General features: G+C 38.2%; 1 protein-coding gene across 2 annotated transcripts in view; it reads right to left on the reverse strand.

Annotated features, from left to right (window-relative positions):
• Positions 1-604: 604 nt before the first annotated feature.
• The window catches only part of LOC150076437 (uncharacterized), a 367,945-nt gene continuing 347,044 nt past the window's right edge, over positions 605-21,505 (reverse strand). For both annotated transcript variants that reach the window (XM_090387745.1, XM_090387744.1), the window contains exon 4: positions 605-1,356. In XM_090387745.1, the coding sequence (XP_090243871.1) occupies positions 655-1,353 (699 nt within the window). In that variant the 5' untranslated portion in view covers positions 1,354-1,356 and the 3' untranslated portion in view covers positions 605-654. The remainder of the gene's footprint in view (positions 1,357-21,505) is intronic.

Below are 21,505 nucleotides of genomic sequence, written 5' to 3' on the forward strand. Positions count from 1 at the left end.
ACAGATTTCTTAGGTTGTTAACTAAAGCATTTCGTATTAAATGCTGTTTAATCGGAAGATAAGACTTAAACAGTTTTTGACAGAAAGAGCTGTTTAGAAAGCGATTGTGATTTTGCTATATTCCTCACTTCCTGGTGAAATTAGATTCTAATTTAACCTTTTAGTGAACAGTTTATCTTATTCAAATGGTTAGCCTTTTATTTACTAAATAACCTAAAGAACTGAAACGGATATTCTTAATTACACTCAAAAGCAAAACAGGATGTCGACATGTAATCCTTCCTTCAAAACTCATCCAGCATCCTAAACCCATTTCAAAATATATACGAGTCTTGTTAGTACTTTTAAAACAAAACAGAATGAAATGAAAACCCCTTCCCTATGGCTGTATGGAGAAGGATATATTTTTGTGCATCCGAAAAAGAGGTTAACGAAACATACATACATGCATCAATGAACACATATGTGAACCCTGTGGCTTTTTCCACTGGAAGGGTTTTTATCAATGTTTTTTTTCCTTCAACATCACTAGATGGCACTGTTATTCATCAGAGTTTATATTGACATGGGCATCAATTTTTGTTCTCTTTAAGGATATGGCTGTTTTAAAATATATTAAGTGATCTGTCTGTTACTCTGGTTGATAAATGTATTTCATTTTCCTTCGCTAGATGGCAAGTCTTCCAATTTTATATTAAGAGTAGCATTAATTTTGATTTCTTGTTTCAGAAAACGGCTGATTTCTGCATGTTGAAGGAGAAACCTCTCAGCTGCCGATTCTTTACTCTCTTGACAGCTTTCTTTATTGTCACCATCGGGAGGAAACAGAGAATACGGTGTTGATTCGCCTCTCATTTCACAGATGACGTTGGTCAGAGCCATGATATAGTTCTTTGCTAAAGTGAGAGTTTCGATTTTCGAAAGTTTCCTCTCCATAGTCACGTGAGGGATTACCTCTCTTAGGGCTTGGAAGGCGTCGTTCAAACTGTGCATCCTCATCCTTTCACGTTCATTGCTTTCCAGTCTCCGTAGGTTCCGTTCTCGAGCATTGAGAGTCGAACGCTTTCTTCGACTGGTCGTGGTCTTCCGTTGCTGCTTCGGTTTGGTCGGAGTGATAGTCTCATCGCTGACTGAACTGGAATCAGTGGATTCACTGGCCGGAAAGTGTTCTTCGGACGCTGAAAATGACCGTTTGGTGGACACAGGAAGATCTTTGGTTTCACCGGGGTCACTGGAAGAGCGAAGTAAATTGAGTTCAGCTCCACCTCGCGGCCATATACCATTGTTTTTGGACAGAGATTCGTAAGCGTCCTGAACAATCAACGCCATCTCTTTTTTCCTGGACCTCACCATCACCTGAAACACAAGAAAGACAAGTTAGGGCAGTGCTAGAACTCATTTCATAAAATGAATTCCTAAGGCACCGATTACAGCATTAATCAGGAATACACTGTACACGTAATAGTAAACCAAATAATATTTATACTTGGTGACACTCGTGTGATATATACTTACGATTTGCACTAGTAGACTAAAACCAGTTTCTTTGAATAAATGATAACATAGCTATTAGGGGAAGCAGCACATCAACTGCCCAGTTTTATTTTCTCTGACAGCTGTGTGCTAGGCCTTCGCAAGCATCACAGTGCATATAAGCACCGTCCTCTTCATAGCACGTGGAAAAAGTCCGGGTTCGAATCCCGCCAATGAAGCGAGGAATTTTTATGGGCTTTTTCCACAACGTGGCTGAGTTAGTCGTTCTTGGGTGAGGGTTGCATGGCTTTTCATCCAGCAAGCAGGAAAATGGACCACAGAACACATAAGTTTACAGGAAATGTATACGAAGCAATGTGATCTAAGTCGCTGATACGCACGAAGCGCCTACTGTGTGCCAGATTTGATTTAATTCAAGTAAACTCAATTCTTTATTGTACATTAAAAAATCGTAGAATTTATTTAAGTAGTAATAATTATTTTTTTTTGAATTAAAGGTAATTATAGAATAGAGGTTTAAAATACGTATAAAAATTCAATTTTTATCAAAAAAATATAATAAAATAAATAAAACCAGAAAACCAGAAGTGCAACCTTGTTTGGAATTCTCCGAAAAATGGTGCAACACAGTGCAACTCTACAACTTGAAAATCGTAACGGCTTTCTTTCCCTATGTTTATAGCAGAACAGACCCAACACAATATAGCGGAGTTCTTTTCCTTTTCCGATGGCTGAATAAATGACGGAAAATGTTGTGCTCTCAGGCGAATGAGGTTTTCCGGTGATCGTAGTTCTCCTTTTTCACGAGGTCGAGGTACGCGATTTTTTTTTTTTTCTATAAGACACCGAATTGCTATTGTAAATTCAAAAGTGCAAGGAATTTTCCGAGGACTTTATAAGTGTACAGAATTATAAAGGACAATGTCTAACACGTGAAAAAAAAATACTTCTTTAAACCACTTCACGCAAAAATCCGATCCACCCATGTGGTTGTTATAGTAAGTAAACAGTTTCTTCGAAGTTGTCTCTTTTATTAACTTTTCCCAGGTCTCGAAGATTGCTATCATGCATGGCGCTAATCATTAGCACCTCTCTTTTGCCCTACTGCGCATAGACAATGATTTTGTTTTTCTGGGCACTTCCATCTCACCTCCGTTCATAGATGTACGTGTGAGAGGCTAACAGTCTTTTTGCCAAAGTAGGGTTTGTAAAAAAGGGAAACTGTTCAAATATAATTTTTTTAAAGTAAGAGCTCCTTCAAAATCAAAACTTTTCCACTTGTCGATCTTCCTCTACACTGTAATCTGTTATAGACCCAGAGTATACCCAGAGTATAGATAAGAAACTCTCAAACATATCCTCAACCTTTTGCAAATTTCAAAACCTTTTACACCAAAGAAATTGCCCTTTTCTTTGTCATGTTTTAAAGCAAGTGGTCTTTTCCAAAACACAAGCGACTCGTCGACTCTCACAGTCACATACGTATTCTCCAGGACAATAAGACTCTTTAGTATGGTTAGATGATACAAGGAAGTGGACTTTTTCTGCATCTACAAAAATAAATAAATGAAATAAAATAATTCCCAATCATTCATACTTTCTCATGTCCGAAAAAGTGAACATCCAATTCTGCTTTGAACTTTACCAATATTAGTATTTCCTATTTCGACCTCTCAATTTTACTGATCCCCTATAGAGACTTAAATAGTTGAATAAGGTCCCCCTCATCTTTTTCTTTGCCGAGAAATAGGTTAACTGGAAAAAGGTTAAAAGCGGAAAAGGTCCGCTTCCTCTACTCGTCATTTTGATTTACTACCTTGCAATTTCCACTTCACTTCTCCCATTTTTAGCAAAAAAAATCATGAATTAATTATTTTTTAGAATTAGCGCAGAGGCAGCTAAGGCTGTAAGGCATCGGTGTATAATGTCCGTAAACTGCGTGTATTCTTTAGCCGGTTTTCTTGTCTTTCTGCATGAAAAACCGGTTTGAGGAACAAAACCCAAGTAACCCCTACCGAATAATTTGCTTATGATATGAAAAAAGTCTCCTTAATAGGATTGGTGTTCTTGATAAACCGTTTGCTAAATGTATATGTAAGCAAGTGTATACATGCGTTATGCATGAAAGAACGGTTTTTGAATTATTCAAGAATTGTTGAGTAAGTCGGATGTCGCAAGGTTACTCTTGTTTTTCCCCAGACGACAAACACTAGAACTTAATGCTGTAAAAAGTAGCATTATCATTTATGAAGTCCCACGCCTGCCAGCTTCTGATGTAATAAACTCTTCTTGCTTTATGGCTGCACTGGAATATAAATAAAAATAAGTGTTTAAAAATTGTAAATTTGAATTTATTTATTTAACTACGCATACATATATCACAAGATGTTTAAAGCTTCAATTACAGTGCAGGATCATTCAGAAATACGGCATTTTGACATTCCAAAACATTTCAATGCTATCTTTGCAGGAAATATGTATTTGCGAAAAACTTAATGAAGCAGTTGTTACAAGCAAACACTTTCTACAGTTTTATTCCTCTTGCTTTCTTTATTTTACTTAATTTCAGTATTGTTCTTCTTTATTCTATATTTATTCATAATTCATAAATTCAGTTTCCTTTTCCACTTCTGTTTTTTCCATCTTCGTGAGTCAAACATTCCTTGGTTGAACATCGAGAAATGTAAGAAGCGGAGTATTTTCTTAAAACAGAAAGGTTTTGTCGAATTTGAATTATTGACGAATTTGTCAATAATTCAAATCAGTGTTTTGAAATTTGCAGTTATTTTCGAATAAATATTGATCACTTGGAGTGGATTAAAAAGGGGAATTTCAGATGTCAGGCCTTGTTAAGATACGAAATTTAAATGACCTGGGAATGCAAGATGTTAAAAATCTGGCCCACCAGAATGTTATCACAAGCAACCTGTTGTTGATTTAATATAATATACTATGCAATATAAGTTAGTTTTCATTTCACTGAAATTTCATTTCAATTCTGTTTTGAATGTGCGGCACTGAAAGGCTACGTAATCTAATTCAATCTTCCGCCATTATTTAACCACGGCATTCGTGAGTAGAGAGAGGATTTGTTTCCTGTCGTAGTCAATTCACATCTTCCCCACCCCCATATTAGATGACTATATGTGAGCGATTACATTCACAGGCCGATTGTTCTATCTTGGATGAGATTTCAGGGATAAAAACTCCAGAATAATTCGCGGGAATACCTTTCAATTTAAATTGAAAAAGGTTCCTGGTTAGATGTGCGAAAATTTGCTTTCAGCTAGTGTAGTTGACTGGCTATCCTGGACAGCAAATATTAGGTTAAAAAATCTTGGGGAGAATACAGAATTTGTAGTACGATTGGAGAGCTGTGTACAATCAAATTAATTAGCACGGTATTGTGCAGTTAAAAACATTATATGGGATTAGTAGCAAATTTAAGTGTAGTGCAATTTTTTTACATTTACCAGACTTCTACTAGCAATTAGCAATAATTGTAGTATTGATTACTGGATAGAAAAATCGGCAATGGTATCGCAGAAGAAGCAAAGTGAAGCATAATGGATTATTTTTCAGGAGTTTATTTTCTTATAATTCTATCTGCTTTAGAGATAGAATTATAGGAGAATTATTGTATAGTTATTTCTAGTAAGGCATAATCGGAGGCATGGATAATTGATTATAAAATCGAAGTTGAAAACTAAAAAAAAAACAAACAAATAAACCCTAAGATGCTACAGTGAAGGGACTGGATCCAATGTTATCTTTCTATAACATAATCGATTAGGTCTATCACTAGTTAATTTTAGACAGCGTGCTTAACTATCGTGCCATAAAATCTTGCAGTATAAGCGGCCTGGTGTGCAAAGGGCACAACTGAAAGGCTCCAAACGCGCAATATAATCCTCTTAAGGAAAATTCCCTTTCTGAATTTGCGCAAAGTAGCATTTCGCTTTGCATGAAGTTATATATCACTTGGTATACTTGAATCCCTGTTGTAATCGGCAGTGATGCTGATTACAGAATTAATTAGTGATATCTGCGTTCACATACAGGCGTCTGTCACTTAGCGCTCTTAATTGGAGCCGTAAAAACAGAGCGTTAGGTCATCATCATCATCATCAGCCATTTTCAATCCACTGCAGAATGAAGGCCTCTCCAGCAACTTTCCAGTTCCTTCTGTTTTGAGCATTGGCCATCCATTTACTATCCATAAACTCATGAATTTCATCTATCCATCTCCGCCTTTGTCTTCCAGGTTTTCTTCTAGCTCCTCTTGGATACCATTCTGTTATTTTCTTAGTCCATCTGTCATCATGTCTTCGAGCTATGTGTCCTGCCCAAGACCATTTTAGTTCTTTAGTTTTGATAAGAATGTCCTTTACTTGAGTTTGTTGCCTAATCCATGTGTTTCTCTTCTTATCTAACAGTCTGATTCCCAATATGATTCTTTCCATTCTTCGCTGTGTAGTTCTCAGCTTCTCTTCCATTCTTTTGGTGAGTGCCCAAGTTTCTCTTCCATAAGTCATGGTGGGGAGTATACATTGGTTCATTATTTTACGTTTCAGACAAACTGGGATATTGTTCTTCAGTATGTGACTATATTTCCTGAATGCTATCCATCCAAAATTTATTCTTCTCTTGACTTCCAGCCATTTATCATTATTACAGCTAATAGTAGTAGTAGTAGTAGTGGCACTTGATGCAAGAAAGCAAGTGTAGGAGCTTATGCAGCATCAGCCAAAAAAAAAAAAAAAAAATCACACCATACCCTCCAATTGCCTGTCCAGTTCCTCCTTAAATTTATTTAACCTATCAACTTCCACAACGACAGATGGAAGTTTGTTCCAGCAATTAACCACCCGCTGGCTAAAGGCAAATTTCCGCACATCTATTCTACATCTATCCTTTCTTAATTTGAACTTATGTCCCCGTAGGTTCGTATTCTGAACAAGTGGGAGGATCCCATCAGAATTCAGCGTGCTCAACCCATTCAAGGCCTTATAGACCTCAATCAGATCACCGCGCAGGTGCCTAGTCTCCAGCCACTGCAATTTGCAGAACTTAAGCCTCTCTTGGTAAGAGGATCCCTTCATTCCCCTCACCAATCGTGTTGCTCTTCTCTGTACACGCTCAAGCAAATCTACATCCTTCCTAAAATGAGGCCTCCAGACCTGTACGCAGTACTCAAGGCGTGGCCTGACCATTGCCTTATACAGAGGGACAATCACCTCCTTTTCCCTGCTAGCAAAATTCCTATATATCATTGACAAAACCCCATGACCTGCCCTAGCAGCCTGTCTACATTGCTCAGAAAACTTCATATCTGACTGCACAATTACTCCCAGGTCTTTTTCATTTTCTACCACCTTAAGTGTAGTACCACACAGTTGGTACGTTTCTCTGGGGTTACTTCTACCCATATGCAGTACTTTGCATTTGTCAAGGTTAAACTTCAGTTGCCACTTCTTAGCCCATCTGCCCAAATTATCTAGATCCTGTTGCAGTAGCACACTGCCATTACTGTCATTAACAACCCTGCCAACCTTCGTGTCATCCGCAAACTTCGACATTAAGCCTGATATACCTTCATCAATATCATTGATAAATATACAAAACAACAGTGGCCCCAACACCGAACCCTGTGGGACTCCACTAATAACATTAGTCCACGAAGAGCAGCACCCATTGATTACCACCCTCTGTCTTCTCCCACTTAACCATCCTTTTATCCATTGTAGCAACTTACCCTTAATACCATTCTGCTCCAATTTGTACAGTAGTCTTCCATGCGCAACAGTGTCAAAAGCTTTCCTGAAATCCAAGTATATGATATCAAAATTATTTTTTGCATCCAGTTCCTTTGTGACCACATCATAATAACCAATCAAATTTGTCAGACAAGACTTTCCCTTAACAAACCCATGCTGTGTCTGAATTATTGCTGCAGTCTTGTCTAGATGATCCTGCAATGCATCTTTAACCAGTGACTCCATTATTTTACCCGGAACAGAAGTTAAACTAACTGGTCTGTAATTATTCGTGTCACCCTTCGAACCTCCTTTGTGAATTGGGGATACATTTGCACATCTCCAGTCCGTGGGAACCTCCCCTGAATCCAAGGATGCTCTCATAATTATGGCTAAGGGTTTGCTTAGTTGCTTTGCCGCCTCCTTTAATATAACTGGATAGATCCCATCCGCCCCAGGTGCCTTTCTTATGTTTAACTTCACAATTTCTCCTCCACTTTGCTCTCAGTTATTACAAAATCATTAAGCACACTGCTACAATTTGATAACCTTCTTCCATTTTCAAACTGTAATGATTCCTCACGTGTGAATGTAGATGCAAAATACTCATTCAGTTTGTTTGCTATCTGAGCAGGATCATCAACAGTCGAACCATCGATGTCAAGTGGACCAATCATATTCAGCCCCTTCCTTTTAGAGTTTATATAAGTAAAGAAATCCTTGCTGTTTTTCTTAGCATCTTTTGCCAAAGATTTCTCGTAATCCGCCTTTGCCTGCCGAACCTCCTTTGTGACCTGATTACAGACTAGCTTATATCTGCTACAGGCTTCTGCGTCGCCTGATAATTTATATGCATCCCATGCATTTTTCTTCTCTGTCACGAGTCTCATTAGTTCATTTGATAACCATTTAGGCCTAAACCTTGAACAATATTTCTTCATCGGTATGAAAAGTCTAGTAGCTTCCACGATTAATTCCTTGAATGCTTCCCACTTAGAATTTACTGTTTGTAACATCGTCAGTCGATCCCACTGTACAGAATTTAAAAACTGTCTGAGACCACTGTACTCCCCTTTACGGAAACAAGAACCCTTTCCTTTACCCCTGACGGTAGTTACCTCTTTGAGTAAATCCCACTTCAGCACACTGTGATCACTGCCACCTAGTGGTTCCTTTATCTGCAAATTCTTAATACACGAATGATCACTGCTGATAACCAGATCAAGAGTATTACTTTCTCTGGTTGCCTCTCGAACATGCTGTTGCAGAAAACAATCATCCAATAAATCCACAAAAGTCTGACTAGTGTGTGAGTGACCAACCCACAAGTTCCAGTCAATATCTGGGAAGTTAAAATCCCCCATTATAAGACATTCTGATTTACTGGCCCACTCTATTTCTCTGTACAATTGTTCATTGTACTCATTCGAGTCATTAGGCCTATAACACACTCCTACTCTTATTTTTGCTTTTGCAGTGCTTATGTCACACCAAACTGACTCAACAGTGCACTGTCCATCTATATCAACTGGATGCACTTCTTTTGATTTTATGTTTTTCTTAATTAACAGCATAACACCTCCTCCCTTTCTGTCCTGTCTATCCTTTCTGTACACATTGTACTCCCCAAATTCCAGTTCTGCATTCCTTATATCTTTGTGACACCACGTCTCTGCTATCCCAACAATATCCGCCTTTGATGTCTTGACCAACACTTCAAATTCATCAAATTTATTTACTATACTTCTAGCATTGGTATACATGCAAGCATACATGCTCCTATGCCTATTCCTTGTTACCCTAACACATCCCATATACCCAACTATTCCAGGATGACTGCCATCCGTCCCTGAAACCCCCAACACCCCTCGCTCCAGGTCGCTTCTTATTCTAATAGAAGTTGTGCAAGAATCACCTTCACCTCTGCCTGCGGTTACTGTTAAACTATTAGTCTTTGTATCCCCCCAAGCTAGCAGTTTTCCGACCCACCTAACACTGCCTCGATAGCATCAGCAAATATTCTTGCACCCTTTCTATTTAAGTGTATCCCATCCCTGTAGAAGCAATCTCTCCTGTTAACAAGTACAGTCCAGGCTGAAAAAAATTCTACCCCTTGAGCCTTGCACAATCTTTCCAGGACCGAATTGATCGACAAGGCTCTCATCATATACTCCCTCCTATCGTGTCTGGGCAGAATTGCAGACACTTTTAAATTCAACCCTAATTCTCGGCTTTTTTTCAACAGTGACCTGTACTTGTTGAGTAATTCTGCCGGTCTCCTACTCTTAATATCATTAGTGCCAACGTATACAACTATATCACCTTTTGTGCCCTTGAAAGATGATATCCGCTCTACAACGTCATCAACCTTTGCCCCTGGCAGACATACCCTGGTCCTGTTCCACCTATCCTTTTTACATAGCATGTTCCCCGTAATAACTTGTCCCAGATAAGTATATGACTCCACCTTTTCAATTACTGCTCCTTCAATCATTATTTACCTTTATGTGGCATACTTGTTCATCATTACTTTTGTTTTAGCCATATTCATCTTTAGTCCTATCCTTTTTACATAGCATGTTCCCCGTAATAACTTGTCCCAGATAAGTATATGACTCCACCTTTTCAATTACTGCTCCTTCAATCATTATTTACCTTTATGTGGCATACTTGTTCATCATTACTTTTGTTTTAGCCATATTCATCTTTAGTCCAAAATCCTTACTAGCTGTGCATAACTGATTAAGATTTTCCTCTAATTCTTTGGGATCATGGCTTATGACCACAATGTCATCTGCAAATCGTAAATGGTTTAGGTACTCTCCGTTCACATTGACTCCTTTCTGCGACCAGTCTAATCTTCTGAAAGCTCCCTCAAGGGCAGCAGTAAACAGCTTCGGAGATATTGTGTCTGCTTGTAGAACTCCTTTCTCAATTTTAAATTTCCCACTGTCTTTGTCTAGTCTAATAAAGGAGGTAGCACTCTCATATATTTTCTTCAAAATCATAATATATGGGGTTTCAATGCCTTGTCTTTCCAGTGCCCGAAACATTGCCTTATGCTGTATGGAGTCAAATGCCTTTTAATAATCCACAAATGCCAGGCATAATGGTGTTTTATATTCATTTGCTTTCTCCATTAGCTGTGATATTACGTGAAAGTGATCCATAGTTGAGAATCCTGTCCTAAAGCCAGCATGCTCTTTCGGTTGATTCTCATCAAGTATTCTTTCTAATATGTTAGTAATGACCCTTGTGAACAACTTGTAGATGTGGGATAACAAGCTAATTGGTCTATAATTTCCGGTTTCTGATTTATCTCCTTTCTTATGCAGCAAAACTATGATTGCATTATTCCACTGCTTAGGCGTCACATCTTTTCTAATGCACTCTGTGAAGAGCCTTGCCAGTTTTTGTGTTATGTCTCTTCCTCCCAATTTTAACAACTCTACAGTAACTTCATCTTCCCCCGGGACTTTCTGATTCTTCATTTTCTTCAATGCATGTTCTACCTCATCAGGAAGAATATTGGGTATGTCGTATGTGTTGCTACTTTGCAATCCATCTTCCCCACTGCTGGCATCATTCCCCTGCTCCTTGTATAATTCTCTATAGTAGTCTTCTGCTGTTTGAATTATGCCTTCTCTGCTGTTTATAAGTACACCATCGCTATTCTTCAGTTTCAGTATCATTTGTCTTTCTGTATTACTGCTCATGGCTGCTGATTTAAATCCTTTGTTTTCCCTTAATGCTTTTTCTACTTTTCTTGTGTTAAATCTTCTTATGTCCTCTCTGAGTCTCTTTCTAATGGCTTTGCATAACTCAGTATACTCAATTTTCTCCCTGTCATGTTTTTCTTGCTTTTCATTTGTCGTCTTCGGTTCATCATGACAAGTGTTTCTTGACTAATTTTTTCTTCTTTGGATTTCTGTTTCCCTATAGGTTTCTTGGGCTTTATCACTTTCAAAAAGTTGTAATATTCCTCGTCGATATCTTGGTCCTGAGCAGTCTGCAGAAGCTCAAACTTGTTCTTAAGTTCCAGTACATACTGCTTTTTCTCCTCTTCTGTTATCTCAAAGACCTTTGTATTATTTACTCGAGTCAGTTTTTTCCTTTCCTTTCCTACATCTATATCAAGAGTACATCTTACCATTCTGTGATCACTTCCAACATTTACCTTATTCAGGACGGTAACATCATTCACAATATATCTTCTGTTAGTGAGGATGAAGCCGATTTCATTAGTAGTTAATCCATTTGGACACTTCCATGTCCACTTTCTGTTCACCCTTTTCTTGAAAAAAGTGTTCATTACTGACAGTCCTTGAGATTCTGCAAATTCCACAAGTTTTTCACCTCTTTCATTTCTTTCACCAATTCCAAAATTTCCTATAGTTCCCCTTTCTGCGCTGCTTTGTCTTTTTCCAACCTTAGCATTGAAGTCCCCCATAATAAAAATAAATAAATAAATTTTCTGTTTATACTCCGGGACGACCAAACGATCAGGGGAGTTTACAAGATACAAGAAACAGCACCGTATTCAGCAGTCACGGGCTTGAACCCCGGTCACTCAAGGCACGTGTACTTATGCACCCGCGCGCCTGACCACTAGGCTACGGCGGCCTTAATAATAGTGTAGTGGGTTTTCTGCTCATCAAGAAGACTCTCAATTTCGGTGTACATTTCTTCAACCTCTTCATCATCATGGCTCGATGTTGGTGCATAAATCATTATAATCTTTAGCTTGTACCTCTTAGAAATCTTGAGTATTAGTCTTGACACTCTTGGTGATGTACTTTTTGAATTCCAAAATGTTGTTTTTAAAATCTTTATGGACCAGAAACCCAAGCGTTAGGTGAATCCGCGTTAAGTGGGAAAATATAGTATAACGTAAATAAATTAAACTGGTTGGAATTACCGGTGTTTCTGGACGATTTGAAGGCACTGTTTCTTTGAATAACAATGGTAAATGGAATAGGAGCATTTAAAGATTTAAATATAAACTTTAAATACAGAAATTTGTGATAGAACCTAAATGCAGTGTTTGTTCAGTAAAATGCAAGAAATCGTACCTTAAATTTATGGAATAATATGCATAGCATATTTACAATAACAGTTTGTGATATTGTGTCGATTTTCAATTCGCTCAAAATCACTAAATATAGTGTAAATCCAGCGCTTCTCCAAATCCAGTCTTTCAGAATTTCCAATTTAGCTTTCAACGAAAAGTTTTTCTGGTAGCTTTTCCCCTTCGCGTTGTTAGCACTTGATCTCTTTGGGACCATTTTTCTTTAAAAAATACGTAAACCAAAACTAAACTGAAAACAGCATTGCTGAGCGGTGCTGCCAAGCACTGTGCAGCTAAAAGCAACTCCTCTCAGGAAACGACAAGAGAAGTTTTAAAAAGAACACTCCAATGAACTTCAGCTAATTACAACCCCCGATTTATTTTTCCAATAAGAGTGCCGGGTGGGATGATGTTTAAAGTGAACATTTTTGTAATACGCAAGAAATGATGTAGTAACCCCTGCGATATATTTTTCGTATGTAGTACTGAATAATCATAGTGTTTTACTGCTGCGGACACAGGAAACCTGTGGCAGTACCAGCAGCTACACACAGTTAGCACAGATATGTAATTTACTCACGGACACACGAAACAATACCTTTTAAGGCAATAAACAGACAGCTTTCAATATTTCTCGTTAAATAATTTGGAAATGCGTTGCGCCATTCCACGTTTGGCCGGCAATTCAGCCATTTTCTCACTAATATGTTAAAAGTCGATTTAAATCAGAGAGAACACTCCTCTGAAGGCAAGTAATATGAATTGCAGTTGATAGGAAATTTGAACTGAAAAACATGACATCTTTTTTTTCGACTAGTCTCTCAGGCGCACAATCACCTATGAGCCTTCCAAGGTATTTGGAGTGAATAGCATTATTCCAAGGAAACAGAGCGTAGCCCGGGGGATATCAATTATAATTTTTTTTTTGAAAACCCCAAGCACTAGAGGTAGTAGAACCTATAGTACTTAGTACCGTGCATGGGCTGAAGGTTGAGAAGATGAAAGAAGATACTTGTTGACATTAGACTTCAATTTCTGTACATTGTAATTTCAGGAAATACGTATTGTAAAATATAAAATCTTACAAGTAAAATATTTTATACAAGAGTGAGATTTATTAAAAGTAAAGCTTCTGATATAGTTATATGGGGCAGCGAAACATTACCAGTCACAAATATTACTAAGATAATGGGTCACTCGCAAGGGATTAAATTTAGACAAGGTCACAAGAGAGAGGGGTAAACAAAGAAATGAGTAGCAGCAGAAGGAGTGCGCTTCAACTCATAGCACACGGGAATAAACAATAACAACGGGGCACAGGTAGCAGCTCGTGAGTACGTGTGAATAATTATGGCTCCGAAAGAACAATACAGCAAATGACTGAGTTTGTGGGGACATTCCTTTGATCAGTGACATCTGGACACGAGACGGGTAGTAAATACGGGACAAATGCTGGAATTAGAGTTAAGACTGGCGTCTGGCTGTCAGTGATAGCAAGTTTTGGCATATTAGGGAGAAAGGGTGTTAAGTGAAACAGAAAGATGGCGGTGAACTTCAAAGCAGCAGACGGTCTGGGAAAGGAACAGTGATATTTAAAATGGGAGGTGGAATCTAGCGGGGATGGACATAGCATAGGAAACCCACACTAGCGAATAGTCGGGATGTAAATTTAAATATTGATGTACGAGTTGTTAAATTTCGTAGCGAAGGTGGGCCAACACAAAAGGGCGGTACACAAATTCGGAAAACAAAAAGAGAGCGCACGCAGCCAAGAAGGACACACAGTTGAGATTTTGTGGGTGTTTATGGAGATGAGTTAAAAGTCACACAGTTGAGATTTTGTCGGTGTTTGTGGAAATGGGTTAGTAAAAACACAGAGTTGAGCTTTTTGACAATGTTAGTGGGAAAATGAGTAATAAGTTGTGTAGGGTTAGATAAGTCCTGTCAGCCAGTTAGGAAAGTTCTGACAAAGTTAAGATGGAGTAGTGAAGGGTTAGATAAGTTTAAGTGCAGTCAGTAAGTTAAGGAAAGTTAGTGGAGTTTCATAATAGAAGAGAACAGTCGAGTAGTCCGTAGTTGGAAGGCAAGGGTAGTGACCCGTATGCAAACAAGCGCTGTGAAATATTTCTTACTTTAATAAGAAGTTTTTAAAAGGTGGAGCGGAGGAGCGAGGGTGGCACCCTATGAGCTTTCTCCTTGTGGATGAGCTGTAAAAAGTGGAGTGGAGAAGGAGTTAGTGAGAGATGCCCTGTGAGTTTTCTTCTTGTGAATAAGTTTTAATAAGGTGGAGAGAGAAGGAGCGAAAACGCGGAATAATATCAGATTAGTATAATGTTTAGAAAGATGTTAAGGGAGGGTTGTACAAAGGTATAAATAAATATACATAAATATAGAGATAAGTCAGATGATAGTTTTGGGCTTTGAGTAATGTATAATTAGACACATGTTGAAAGGCAAAAGAGAGAAATTGGATAATTGTTATTAGTTATTGTCTAACATATATGTGGAATATATTTTGGAAGGGAAGGGTAGAGAAATACAGAGAAAAAAAATAGTCTTATGAATGTAGCTAACCCTTGGGACCAGCATTAGTCCAGAAATTGATGTCAATTGTACTATTTATCTTAATTAGAGAAAGTTGTGAAGTTATATTCCCCAAGACAAAATGGGGCACTAATTAAAACGGAAGTTAAGAGTGAAATTCCTAAATCAATTTATAAGGTAAAAATTTGATTTACATAGGAGAAAGGATGTTACCTAATCCTCTTAAGTAATTATTGTTCATGTGTGAAGAAGAAACTAAAGTAAGTTTGTGTAAAGATATTAAGTTTGTTGTGTATAAAGAAATAACCCTTCTAGTGTAAAACCAATGTATTTAATCCCATATATATCTGATGCTACATAGGCAAATTTGAATAATATTAGTATGTACTTGAGTTTGATCATTTTTTCATGTTGTAAATAAACTATGTTATGTTATAAATTAATGTGTGCTTTTGTCATTCTTGAACATTCAGCCTTTCCGAAGGGAATTATACGTAATTGAGAAGTTCCCTTGAACCTGAATTCTCCTGTGAAGTCTAAGTCAGATGTGTAAGTGGGGGTATAAGAAAAAAAAGGTCTATATAAATAAAAGGGAACAAAACACAAAATATGGAAAACAAAGAATATTAAATAAAAATAAAAAGTAAAGACCTCCAGTTCTCCCCCCCCCCCACAGTATGAAGGGAGGTTGTTCCAGAAAATGGCAGTTGAATGAATAAATGAGGAAGATGAAAAGTTGGTTCTGTGAGTTTGAAGTTGGAGTAAAAGGATGTGGACTGGTTGTCGCACGTGTTCGGACTGCTGTGGGAGAGAGAGCGGAAATTATAAAAGCCAATTCAGAAGAACAGTGCCCAGAGAAGTATCTATAGAAAAGGCATGAAACAGAACGTCATGAAAGCAGAAACAGAACGTCTATGAAACAGTGGACAGACTCTGTTAGAAATGAGTCATTAATTAGCCTAACTGCTATCTTTTCATTATAGAATCTAGAACCCTGGAAAAGTTTTGGGGGCACCGCCCCAGATGTGAGAACAATATGCCATGGTAGGACGGATTTGTGATTTGTACAGAGTGAATAGCTGTTTGGAAGAAAAGTAACGTCGAGAGAGAAAGAGAAAACCCAGTTTTTTAGATGCAGAGGAAGCAATATTTGTAATGTGTTTCTGCCAAGAGAGATTTGAAGTCAGGGTAATCCCCAACAGAGATATATGATCTTGCCTAAAAATCAGATTGTCATCGAAAATAAGCATAGGAACAGAAGAACCCTTTTTTTTGCGAGATATACACATTACTGAGTTTTAGAAGGATTGAAATCAACTAGATAATCTTTGCCAACTGGAGAATTACCTGGAAGTCAGCGTTTAAGGAATTGTTAGTGGATGTTCCAGAAATTGAAGCTGTTTGTGCAAGGCAAGTTTCACAAAATGAAAGGGGGACTGCAATGTCCTATCATCACCAAAACTATGGATAGGATTTCCAGTCAATGGAAAAAGGTCCTTAATATACAAGAGGAAAACGGTGGGAGAAAAAACTGAACCTTGGTCAACACCATCATTGGTGAAGAAGTTAGAAGACAGAGAACTGTCTACCATCACTCGCAGTGAGCGGTCAGAGAGAACACTGGATGCCCAATTACAAAAAACAATTGGCAAACCACAAGATGAAAGCTTATTTATAAGACCTTTAGGCCAAACTCGATCAAGAGCAACTACGTGGGTTTCATCAAACTTTTCCATCGAATTTTTCAGATAAGTAACATAAGCTAGAAAATCACCAGTGGATCTACACTGACGGAATCCATGCTGCCGATAATTGATCAGAGGTAAGATTTCTAAATAGTTTAAGAGTTGGAAGTTAATTGATTTCTCCATTGTTTTAGAAAGAGCAGCTGTAAGTGCAATGGGACGATAATTGGACGGGAGGGATTTGTTACACTCTTAAGGAATTGGCTGTATATGAGCAAATTTCCAAGCACAAGGAAAAACACCTTTGGAATAGGAAAGTGAAAAAAAGTGACACATAACAGGAGTAAGTTCAGGAGCACAGATTTGAGAACAAAAAGAGAAGTACCATCAGGACCTAGACCTTTCTTAGCATCGAGATTGTTCAAAATCCTTCTGATATCCTTTTGATGGAAGACCACAGGAGGCGTTGAATGGAGTGTACTGGGAATTGTAGGAGGTGGTTTACCAAGACCACCAATACACGAGTTGTAAGAAAAATAGAATGACAGCAGCTTTATCTTTGGCTGAAGTAGCAATAGAACCATCTGGTTTTGATAGAGGTGGGAATAGAGATGGGCAAAACATGCAGCTTTAGCAAGAGAACAGAATGCTCGACTACCATTTGGACAAGAAGCAACTTTTCTACCCTTAGCCTATTCAAAATCTAGTTTGTACTGATTAATAAATGCTTTACAATTGTTGCAAGCTTTAGTGTAGGCAGAAAATGAACTGGAGATTTGGATACAAGCCAATTGCGATAATACGCAACATTCTTATCTTGATCAGCCTTATCATATTTATTGGTAAACAAAGGTTTAGATAAAGGACGAGATTTTAAGGTGGAGTGTGGAATAAAGGATTTCGTTCCTACAAGAATAATTTCACTGACACGATCTGAGCAAACGTTGACAACCGAAGATTTGAAACAGTAATCCGGCCAAAGAAAATAAGAAAATAAATCTCGCAGATGATTCCATTTTGCATTCTTGTAATGCCAAACAACACGAGGTTGAGAATGGCCACAAGAGAAAGGCTCCATTGGAGAAGAGACCATCACCAGGTTGTGATCTGAGGTGCCTAGAGGACAACTCACTTTGACCGTGAACATAGAAGGGTTATTTGTGAGATAAAAGATAAAGCGTGTTGGCTGCTTGGTTAGGATTGTTTGTTATTATAGTAGGTAAATTAAAAATCTGTGCGAGGTCATTAGTAATTACAAAAGGCTCAGCATCTCGACCAGCTGGGTCCGTGTGACTAGAAAATGGAAGCCAGTTGGATTAATGAGCATTAAAATGAATAACGAAAATCGCCTCACTATTTAGGAAATTTGGAATGGAGAAAGTCAAGATTCAAAGAGAGGAAGTCAACTAGTTCCAAATGATTAGTGGAGTTGGGAGAACGATAGAGGCAACAGACGAATTTGAAAGAATGTGGTAGAGAGATTTTAAGCTAGAGAAGAATGAAATGATGAGATTCCAAATTACTGTCTCTGACAGGGAATATCAGAGCAGACATACGCATAAGTACCGCTTGTGAAGCGAATGGAGTCATACAGCGAATAACTCGGACAACTGAGATAGTTCTGTAACAGAAAAAAAGTACACGGGGTTTGTCAGACTGTAACTAGATCTGTGCAAAAAAAAAGCACATACAGATGATAACAACAGAATACGCACTGTTAATAACACCAAACACTAACTTTTTCAGGCTTGCTATACAGAGTTTCTGATGACACAGAGGACAAAGGTGGAGATGGGCATTTGCCTAGAAGCCACCCCAACACACACAGCCCGCTTTTATATGTGAAATGAACGAGGAAGTGTTTGAAAAGTTTAGATTTTTTCGCAGATAAGTCTGTTGTATTAATGTGGCAATTCATGTTGTATTCATTGGTAAATAATAAAAAAAGGTGAGGAGGACATGCTGTATGAAGTAATGAAATTTATGGATATGGTGTATACGTTGGAAGAATATACCCAGCTCCTTGACATTTTTCCTCGATAATGCCCCCCCCCCCGCATACATTTATTCGGACTGCCTCTAGTCTCTATCTGGCAGAGTAGAGGCAGCGAGATTATAAACTAGATGATCTGGACGCCTCCTATAGAGTTACTAATAGGTTCAGTCCGGTTGACTATCTAGCTGCCGTCCTGCGAGCACCGTTTTAGAGCTGTACCCTCGAAATGTAAGGAAGTTTCACTCTCGCCATGATTAGTATTAGTATTAGTAACGGCCGTATGGTGCAAGAAAGCCTATGGCTTATGCTGCACCAGCCAAAAAAAAAAAAAAAAAAAATCCGAACAAAACAATGATAAAAACAAAAATTAAATAAATAAATAAATAATAATAATTAATAAATAAATAAAAATAATAAAATGAAATAAAAAATAAATAAAAAGGAAATTAATCCTATCATCCTATGCGCTTCCCTTACCCGAAAGTACTATCCAGATGACCTTTGAATTTCCCCAAACTGTCGGCCTCCACCACCCATGAAGGCAACTTATTCCAGTAATTTATAACTCGCTGGCTAAAATAAAACTTCCTGCAGTCCAATCTAAACATTTCCCCCCGTAACTTGAATTTATGTCCCCTAGTTCTAGCATCATTTATAATCTTGAAAATTTTGTCCTCATTCATTTTACTGATGCCTCTCAGAGCCTTAAACACCTCAATCAAATCTCCTCTAAGGTGTCTAGTTTCCAAACTCTGCAACCCACATATTCGAAGTCTTTCTTCATAAGGACGCCCTTTTGCCGATCTCACCAAGCGAGTTACCCTTCTTTGCACCCTTTCAAGAAGCTCGATGTCTTTCTTTAGGTGCGGTCTCCATACTTGAACACAGTATTCCAAGTGTGGTCTAACATAAGCCTTATATAATGGGATTATCACGTCCCTATCTCTACTTGCAAAAGTTCGATAGATCATCGATAGGACACCATGGGCCTTTCTTGCAACCTGTTTACAATGATGTCCATCATAACCTTAAAAGACATCAAATATACTACATGATGGAAGAAATGGGAGGGCTACCAGAACTTTGTTCTGGAGACTGAACATGGGTTTCATCACATCAAGCCCCCACTAAGCAAAGTGGCGGTATTGCACAGGTTGATGAGTGTCATCTACCACCTCGTATTGACTGGTAACACAGAGGAACGGCATTCCTCCATGTGGTGCGGGTGCCACATCTCTATACCTACTTACATTGGTTTGCACTTGGGTGGTCACCTCCAGTATGCTAGGTGCCATATTTCAGGATTTGCACATAGAGGTTATGTTATACCCATAGTTACTAATAGTCCCACCATCATGAAGGTGCAAGCAGAAGATTTTACTGTCACACACACACACCGACCGGAGTTCGTGGAAATTAGGTCCACTTGACTTGAGTGTCACCCGAATATCAAGTTCCACCAGCGTTTTAGACTACCAGGTAGCAAGCCTAGCTTGTCATACCTGAGAAAATGTCCGACAGCCTCCAGGACCAATACAGAGCGTTATAGCGAACAAACGCTGAGTGAACCGCGCAATAGTGGGTACAACTGTAATGGCTTTGCTACATTTGAGGGGAGGAAACACTTTTTTTTTGTGTTATTACCAGAGACATACAATCATTTTCTTGCTCTGAGGTAGATTGAGATCAATGCTAGCTAAAGATTGATCTCATTTCCATTAGAGTTCAGGCAGACATTGCGCATAATCGTGTAGATATCTGCTAACAGTTTCTCGCTGGTAGGCGCCTCTTACGAAATGATGCGATTTTATGTCGGCTCTCACGATAAGTGGAAGGAAATTTTCTCGGCACGCGCGCCGCTGTTCTCTTGGTAACCAAGAAGCATACACAATACAAGCGCAGTTGCACACTCGCTTTGCACGTGTTTATTAGCATGTGCCAGTCAAGTGCTTTGTGGCGACTTGGATCAAGGTCAACAGTTCAAGGTCGTCTTTTGCAACTTGTGTGTTACCATCTTCTGCTTTCTTCTTCTGTTTTTTTTATTTTTTATTTTTATTTCTTTCCGTTAAATTACTAGACTTCCGTTTTGCTCGACTCCAAGACGTTTATAACTACACGAGAAAGTTTGAAAGGTTTCCAAAAAGAAAGAGGAAAGAAGTTTTCCGATTTCTTTATATTTAAGAAACCCTCACATTATTTGAGAAGTTGAGAGTTTTCTTGTGTATTTCGAAATTACGATGAGACTTCCTCGTTTATAGTTCTCAGGTGGATTTGAAATGTGATGTGAAAAACTTCTCTTTCTCCTCTCATCTCAGAATAGCGATTTTTGTTTTCTTTTGGACTTGTTATAATGAAATAAAACGAGTTTTAAAAAGAAAAATCAAAGTTAGATCACTGTTTGTGATATAAAAAATAGCAAAAACAACAAAATTAAAAATGAGTAAGGGATGAAGCACAGAGGGCTTAAATCGAAAATTAAGTTGGAGGGTTGGAGACTTTGGTTGATTCGCTTATGTCCTTAAGTGAGTTAAAGACAGATCAGAATGAATACCTAGAAGAAACTGTTCCGGATAATTATCAGTATTAGTGCAAGGAAGCGAAGTTTTCTACACCAGCCGGAAAAAGATAACACGAGATCGGTGCAGTTGCAATGTTGGCATCCTTATCAAATTGGCCACTCATGAAGGACTGTGTTTTAGGGGAAGAGAAAAGCATTAGTGAGCCATGAATTGTGTGCTGCACTTGATAACAACACCTTTAAGTCTTTTTAATTTTTTTTTTTTCTTGATGTGAAAACATATTTGGTGGCGCCTACTAAAATTTTGGACTGAAGTAAAACCGATTGGTAATGAAAATGCTACACGGAAATGACGTAAATTCCTAGATGACGCTAATAGCACTAACTCAGTCACTAACATTCATTCGGTAGAGTAAATAGGGGGCGTGAGCATACAATGTTACA

Source organism: Mastigoproctus giganteus, chromosome 13, assembly GCF_048544385.1.
Source record: "Mastigoproctus giganteus isolate SK-2022 chromosome 13, ASM4854438v1, whole genome shotgun sequence".
NCBI classification, from domain to species: domain Eukaryota; kingdom Metazoa; phylum Arthropoda; class Arachnida; order Uropygi; family Thelyphonidae; genus Mastigoproctus; species Mastigoproctus giganteus.